Here is an 8,452-nt window from a genome sequence, read left to right as displayed (position 1 = left end):
GCCATCGTTCCTTCTCTTAGAAGGTCTTTTGCGAGTGTAAGGCCTACGCTGTCGATAGCGGGGCCTAGCAAGGAGGCACTGGCTGCGTTAGAGGTGGGCCTGTGCTGATACCGGGCCGTGTTCAAGGGAGGAGTGCTGGGAGTCGTTGCCAAGGGTCTGGGCTTTGCAGTGGCCCCCAAGAAGCACAAGTAATTGCCATTGGCAAATGTCGTTTCCCTTAGGTTGCTTATGCAATTTTTTTATACAACGTGTGTTGTGAAGGGTTTGCAGAAGAACATGGGATAGGTTTCTGCTGCCCTCACCTTGACTTCCTTAATTGCAGTCTGTTTGAAAGCGATCACGCTCTGGCTATGATAAAGCTAGTTTCCTGTATAACTGAAGGAGTAATATAGCCCAGCGTGGTCAAGGACAGACATGCTTGGCTCTTTGAGCATGGTATTGACAAGCTGTGGCTAGTAAGCATTCATGTCAGCAGATGGGGAATTTTAGCTTTGAAATGCTAAGATGAAACCAGTGGATAAATTCTAATTTTCTGTTACAATGTCTGATGAGAAGTTTCAACCAAGTCTAATTTTTTTTTCCTTCTGTTAGCTGAACATCTCTTTCCCAGCCACTGGCTGCCAGAAACTCATTGAAGTGGATGATGAGCGCAAGCTGAGAACATTCTATGAGAAACGGATGGCCACAGAGGTTGCAGCTGATTCTCTTGGTGAGGAGTGGAAGGTAAGAAGTATAGAAGGATGTGTCAGAGCTGTATTCAAGGAACTTAAATTAAATTTTTTTTCCAATATGCAGTTGTTCACACTAGAATGCCTTTATGGTATATATTTGGCAGGTATGTTGAAAGTTTTTCTTGCTGTATATACGGAATTTGGTGATTAGGGTGGCCTGTTCTGCTGCTTTAAGTGGGTTTTTTTTGTAAGCCTTGTGTTTAGAGTTTCGTGTTGCTTTTTACAGTAATTTTTTGTTCTTTGAGTGCTGTATTGGTATTCAGGACAAATTAAATCTGTACTAAAAAACTGCTAATGTTTTCTTTACCGAAGAAGTTCAAAATTGCCTTCATTGTGTTTAAACTGCCACTAGTGCATGGGAAAAAGCACGTTGGGCCTGTTTGGGTGGTCTTGGAATAGTTGAGTGCTAGTATGGACAGTCTAGCTGAATTTGGGTAAGTGGATTTTTTTCTGTTGCCACCTCCACAAGGAAGGCAATAAAAACTTTACTTCCTTTTTAAACACTTATTCCTACTCCAGATGCTCTTTGTGTTGTATGCAGATTTCCAGTTTGTGATCATAGCAAGCTTTGGTTGATTAGGTTTAGGATTAAAGAAAAGTTAGACAATACTGGACAAAATTAAGTCTGGTGTAGCTTAAACAAAACTTTGAATGGATTGGAATTTAATTTTTGAATATATCTTTGGAAATAAGTAGAATAAATGTAGATTCAGGTATGCAGAGGTATTTTTCCTATCTGCTAAGTAAAATTCCTGAACTGTTGGAGTGGTGTTGATCAAAGAAGTTGCTTGCATCAGTAGTAAAGTGACTTTTCCTGAATTATGGGCACAGTGCCGTTGAACAACGTGCTGTGAAATCCACCACTTCTCCTTGAAGTAATAGAGGCATGTGAGCAAATATGAAGTTTATTTCTATGTTTTCACAGGGCTATGTTGTCCGGATCAGTGGTGGCAATGACAAACAAGGCTTCCCCATGAAGCAAGGTGTCTTGACTCATGGACGTGTTCGCCTTCTGCTCAGCAAGGGCCACTCCTGCTATCGTCCCAGAAGAACTGGAGAGAGAAAACGTAAATCCGTTCGTGGTTGCATTGTTGATGCCAACTTGAGCGTTCTGAACTTGGTCATAGTGAAAAAGGGTAAGAGTCTGGATGAAGCAAGAAATAGGTAAAAGTAGGCACCTGGAAGGAGCCTACTTGCTAGTGGCTGAGAAATTCAGTAGAATGCAAATCAGTCCGAACTTTAGAGTGTGAATGTGTCTTGAAATTCCCTCTGAGCGTTACATTCTTGTAATTTTAAAACTGGCCACTGAAACACTGTTACTGCTGCCAGCAATCTGATCATATAAATCAGTAAAGTCTAGCTAGGTGTGGTGCTATAGGCAGGTGAAGCCTAATGATTTTCTTTTATCTTGAATTTTTATGTATTTTAAACTTATAATTGAAATTCACTAACTAATGAAGCAGGTGTTCAGTAGATGCAGAATTAATTGACATGTTTAAACACTCTCTAAGGTGAAAAGGATATTCCTGGGCTGACAGACACAACTGTGCCCCGCCGTCTTGGTCCCAAGAGGGCTAGCAGAATCCGCAAGCTGTTCAACCTGTCTAAGGAGGATGATGTTCGCCAGTATGTTGTGAGGAAGCCTCTGAACAAAGAGGGTAAGAAGTCAAATTTTAAAAGTCTTTGGTTTCATGTAATTATCAGCAAAGGGGTGTCCAGCCTACTGCAGAAAATGAAACACACTATAGTAAGTAGATCCAGAAGTTGACTGACGTGGTAATTAAGCTTTGTCAGCTGTAACTTGGAGTTAAGAAGTGGAGCTTCGTGGTTGCCCCATTTCTTTTACCCCGTCTTCCCTTTCCGTCTATTTTGGCACAGTTTGTTTTTAAATGTTTGATAGAATCTGGAGTAATACTAGTGGTTCTAAGAATAATTGAAAAATAATCATTAATAAAAGAAGGTAAACATGAAATGAAATATTTTTGAAACATTTTTGAGGCGGAGGAAAATACAGTATATAGAGAAGATACTAAGATTTTCTTCCTACTGCTTATGGCGGTCTCTGAAATGATCCTTTATTGGGAGGACACTGTTTTGCTTACCACCTGTCTTGCAGTGTAAGATTTTAATTTTTGGGTTCTTTTGCCTTTGATCAGGGAACAGAAAGGGTGAGGATTTTTAGCAGAAAGGACATAGTAAACCTTGGGCACTGTGAAAGCTTGTTGGGTAAAAGATGGCTATTTTCTGCCTTATAGGAGCTATTCTGTCCATTAAAGAATGTGATCTTAAGACAGGCCCGCTGAGAAGCTAGGTTTTTAGAGATGCATTACTTATACTTCATTGCTGATAACAAATTGTGAGCATTGAGACTATACTTTTTTAATGCTACATCTGACAGTAATTGATTGTTTTTCCTGCAAAATCTGTCAAGAGGTTGAATGCTGTATAAGTTGCTATAATATGTGTTTTTTTAGGGAAGAAACCCAGAACCAAGGCTCCTAAGATCCAGCGACTAGTGACTCCTCGAGTTCTGCAACATAAGCGCAGACGTATTGCTCTGAAGAAGCAGCGCACTCAAAAGAACAAGGAGGAAGCGGCAGAGTACGCGAAGCTCTTGGCCAAGAGAATGAAGGTGCGTTTGCCCTTATAACTGAGCTATATGGAATACATCATACGCCAGAATCAAGGAATTCTATGAACTTCACTGTACACTTAGAGCTGCTCTGTACCTAGTTCATCTTTCAGTTCTTAGGAGTTCGAGTTTTACTCAGATGCCCAAGTATTTGAGTATGTGGAGAGACAGGATCCAGCAGTTGACCTGGATGGAAGATAACTTGGCAGGAAGCTATTTGTTTGGATTAGTTTGTTCTTGTTGCTAAAACAGTGGTGACTGCTGAAGCAGTACTGTTGGAATATTTGGCACAGTCCTTGAGTGTTTCATGGCTTCCATACTGAAACTGTGAGTAGATAGACCTCTAGTATGTTGTGAACTCTGCATTAGTATTTTTATGACACTACTTCGTATTGTTTAAAGACGTGGGTCTGTACACGTTTGGATACTTGTAGAATTCTTCTGATCTGTGGAGAAGAGAAACTGTATTTTGCTTTATTGACTTAAGGAATCCATTCTTTCTGGTAGTTTCCTTCAAGTTGCATTTTTCTGAGTTTATTCCTTCTTGGGTGTTTTGAAGCGCTTGATTTGTAACATCTCAGTACTCACTTCATGCTGGTTTGCTTTTCAGGAAGCCAAGGAGAAACGCCAGGAGCAGATTGCGAAGAGGCGCCGGCTTTCTTCATTGAGAGCTTCTACATCTAAGTCTGAGTCGAGTCAGAAGTAAAGATGTGTATGTGATATTAAAAATAAACCCTTTTTGTGGTTAATTTTCAGTATGAGACTTCCAGTGCGTATTGTTACTGGCCATGTCTTAAAATAAATAGTAGTCTAGACTAACTGCATCATGCAGACCAAACTTTGGTCTTGCTTCAGTTCTTTTTTGAGAACTTGTAATTCATGTCTTTAGTGAGAAGTTCCAATTTATAATAACCTTGTGCATGCATGTTGATTTTTTTCTACAAGCAGGATTTACCTGTGATGGCAAAATCTTCTGTGATGGTTCAGCAGTGTTCACAGGAACTAAACTTGAACTAATCTTAAGGAGCTGAGAGCTGTGGGTAGAACTCACTTGGTACTATTCCGATGGTTGGTTTTGGGTTTTTTAATCTTAAATAAAGGTAGTGTTACCAGATGAGGAATCAGGTCACTTGCATTTGATACTGAGTGTAAGATTGGTAAAGCATAAAGCCTTCCACTGATTCTTGGCAGAAATAAGTGCAATTAAGTCCGTGACTGGAACAGGCTTCCTAGTGGAGTGGTCATGGCACCAAGCCTGTCAGTTCAAGGAGCATCTGGACAATGCTCTTGGCCAAACAGTTTAGTTTCAGGTAGTCCTGCAAGGAGCAGCGAGTTGGACTCTTATGATCCTTGTGGGTGCCTTCCAACCCTTTCAACAAGATGTCTATGATTCTAGAAGTAGTTCAGTATTCTGCTTTTGAAATTCATACTGAATACTGGGTATGAGTAAGCCAGCCATTAAAAGGTTTGATTTAGAAATTTCACTCAAGGATAAAAACCGTTAACAGTAGCCTTTACGTATTCAGACTGTACTGTGTGCAGATCTAGTACCAGGTAAGAGTGGTGGGAATTCTGCTCTGGCTTAAGAGTACATGTTAAGTGTTTGGTCTTAGAATGGTCTGCAGCTAAATAGATTGTCTTAGTTGTTCTTAAAACAGTACTTAGGATCCACCTCAGTTTTTGTTTCCTGTATAAAAATTTCTATACATTAAGCTTTATCACAACTTGAAGTTGTGATTAAAAAAAAAAACTTTTTTTTTTCCCCTTCCTGTGTGCATGGTAAGGCTCTTAAGTCAGGGCCCCACCTGAGTGTCCAGAAGCAATTTTTTAATACACTGAATGTGGAGTCTGGACTCCAGAAAAATCAGAGTTGCAGAGCACATGACTTGCTGGCAGTGTATTATGGGCACAGAAGGATCAAATTGCCATCCTTGAACTTTTGGTGAAGGGATACTGATCTCTGACAAGAGTAGAATCTGCCATGATGTATGTGTGTGCAGTAGAAGCCGGAGACCAAGAGAACTGGCCAAAGCAGTTACTCTTTCCATTTAAGCGGTGTTTCACAGTGTAACTCTTCAGGTGGAAGAGTAATAATAGGCTGGTTTTGAATGACAAAACTACATAATCAGAAAAGGCAAAGAGGGTTAGTAATAGTAGTTAAGCATGAGTTAAATAAGAATGCTGTCTTTTAAAATTTTAAGAGGGTACCGTTTCATATAAGATGAACATAGCCTCCATAAAAAAACCCAAACCACCGATGTATCTCGTTTAAGACCTACAGTTTCACTTGAACAGAGTAGTGAAGACAGCTGTATAGGCCCTGTTAGGGCCTGAGCTTCACTAAAATAAAAAGTGTACCTTTCACAAATCCACTTACAATTTAATGTCGGTCAGCTGCAGAGATTGATATGGAGAAAATTTGACTGCAAGGTAATACACAATTTAGCTGTATATGTTTCATATGACATCCTCAACCTGCTTATTAAAAAAACAACTTAAGCACACACTACAAATATTTACTGTAAAGAAGTCAATGGGGGTCTTATTTTTAAGTCTGAGATTAGCACTCAGTAAATTCACAATGCTGAGAGTTTTACAATAATCTGCAGAAGAGGGAAACATATTACTAATTTCTTAACGCTGTCTAGCCTTCTCTTTTTGGATCCTAGTAATGGGTACTTGCATGTGATTAAGAGGCACTTAACTCTGGTCAAGGTCATCAAGGACTGAGATTAGGGTGATGTGGAAGAGACCTGTGTTCTTAGAAGGATATTCTGCTGCATAGGCTGCTAATAAGGCTTTCTCTGGAGCAGTGCAACTAATAACCAGTTGTATTAATGGGTGAAAAAAGTTGGTGGGGTGCTGGTTATTTTTGTCAAGCTGTTATTGCAAATGCCTTGACAGAGACAGGAAACACATGCCCTAATCCCCAGTGACCAAAACATATTCCTGCACTGTTTTCCATCCGTTGTTTCCTTGAATCTTCTTTTGTTATTCCTCTGCTGCTTCCTTTTCCAGTCCTGGATTTTTAAGTGTAAATGAAGCATACCATGACTTAGAATCACAGAATCATGGAACAGCCCAGCTTGAAAACAAGCCTTGAAAGACCATCTGGTCCAACTTCTCATGAGAAAGAGTCTAGATGACATTATCTAGCACCCTGTTCAGTTGTGCCTTGAAAACCTCTGTTGATAGGAAATAATACCATGTTCTTGGGGAGGTTGTTCTTGTGATTGATTTTTCTCACTGTAAAAAAACTTCTTGCATTGAAACAGAACCTCTCCTGGTACAACTTCTACCTGTTGGCCCTTCTCCATGTGGCTCCTTGCAAAGAGGGAGGCTCTATCCTCGTAGCTGCCCTTTAAGTATGTGATGAGGTCTCCCCTGAGCCTTCTCCAGGGTGAAAAGACCCAAGTCCTTCAGTCTTTTCCTCATGGGGCTATTTGTCCAGTCCTTTGATAATCTTTGTGGCCCTCCTTTGAACCCTCTCCAGTCTGCATCATTCTTGAACTGGGGGGCCCAAAACTGGACTACTCCAGGTGCAGCCTGACAAGCGCTGAGGGGAATGATCACGTCTCTGTCTCTGCTAGTAATGCCCCTGAGGCTGCAGCTCAGGATCCAATTTGCCTTGGCTGCTGTGGCAGTGTGTACTGCTGATTCATGTTCAGCTGGCTGTGCACCGGGACCCCCCAGGTCCCTCAGCAAGGCTGGTCCCCAGCCATGCAGATCTGAGCCTGCGCTGGGCTCTTCAGTTATGTCACCCCAGGTGCACGACTTTGAACTTTGTTAAGCTTAATACAGTTCTTTGCTAGCCTGCTCTTTCAGCCTGTCCAGGTCTCTCTGAAAGATGGTGCTCTGTTCTGACATGTCCACCTCACCAGCCAGTGTAGTGACATCAGCAACTTGGTGAGGGTGCTTTCAGTCCCGTCATCCAGATCATTTATGAAGGTATTGAACAGTGTGGGACCCAGCATCAATCCCTGGGGGACCCTGCTTGTTACAGGCTGCCAGCCTGAGTAAAAAACATTGATCGCCACCCACTGAGTGTGGCCTGTGAGACCGTTTCCTGCCCATCTCGCAGACCACCCACCCAGTCTGTATCTTGCCAGCTTGTCCAGGAGAAGGCTGTGGGAAACGGTGGTGAATGCTTTGCTGAAGTGTAGCTAAATAATGCTCGCTGCTCTGCCCTTCTTGACAGATGTTATTTTCTTGTAGCAGGTGATCAAGTTAGGCTGGCATGATTTGCCTTTGGTAAATCCGTGCTGGATTTTCCCAGTCACCTGCTTTCACTGTGGCTTTAGGTCATGGGTGAATCAAATCCTCAACCCGGGAGAGGTTAATGAGCTAGTCTCTCCTTGTACACTTCCTAACTTTACTACAGTAGGATCTGCAATAAAACTTTGTGAGGCCAGCAGCTGCAGGAGTCTCTTGACACCCTAGCAGCAGTTCAAAACCTGACACGAAGTGTAATGACAAATGAGATGTTCTGTCTGGGAGCAGCAGCTTCTTGAATTTAATGGCAGTTTCAGCAGGATTTCTGCTCTTCAAGGGCAAAGTTTTTCAGCAAGCCTGAAGCTTGGCTGCAAATTCAGACACCTTAAGCTTCAGGGCAAGTAACAGGGACTCTGGTAGCAGGGACTCTGGTCACAACCTGGTAGGTTGCTGTTCCAACTCTCCACAACCCAAGGAAACAGAACACAGATAATATTGACATAAGTAATCATGACACTGCAGAAAAAAATGGGTAAAAAAAAAAGCCAAAGGAAAATACAAACAAAAATGGCAGAACATCCCTCTAAGCTACTTGGGTAACTGAATGAAGCCATCCTCTGTTTCCCAGCAGTTTCTGGCTGCCACCTGTCCCCACAGAGCCACTGCAACTGGTAGGCAGCCCTGGAAGGCCATAGTGCAGACCTCAGCTGACACAGGTGCCCACTCAGGTCTGAGCATTTTCTTAAAGGATGGAGACTCCCCAGCCTTCCTGGCAACCTGTTCCAGTGTTTCACCACCATCACAGTTAAAACATTTAAGTGGATTTTCCTGTAGTTCAGGTTTGTGCCCATTGCCTGGCACAGGGCACCACTGAGAG

General features: G+C 42.0%; 1 protein-coding gene across 1 annotated transcript; it reads left to right on the top strand.

Annotated features, from left to right (window-relative positions):
- Window positions 1-597: 597 nt before the first annotated feature.
- On the top strand, window positions 598-4,118 carry RPS6 (ribosomal protein S6). Its single transcript, XM_082012818.1, has 5 exons — window positions 598-723; window positions 1,657-1,867; window positions 2,243-2,389; window positions 3,206-3,363; window positions 3,974-4,118. Exons 1-5 carry the CDS (start codon window positions 679-681, stop codon window positions 4,067-4,069), a joined length of 657 nt encoding a protein of 218 aa, XP_081868944.1. The 5' UTR covers window positions 598-678; the 3' UTR covers window positions 4,070-4,118.
- Window positions 4,119-8,452: the final 4,334 nt, after the last annotated feature.

Source organism: Phaethon aethereus (assembly GCF_964289735.1).
Source record: "Phaethon aethereus genome assembly, chromosome: Z".
Lineage (NCBI taxonomy): Eukaryota > Metazoa > Chordata > Aves > Phaethontiformes > Phaethontidae > Phaethon > Phaethon aethereus.
Note: the sequence above shows the minus strand (reverse complement) of the source record. Positions and strands in the feature narration are given on the sequence as shown.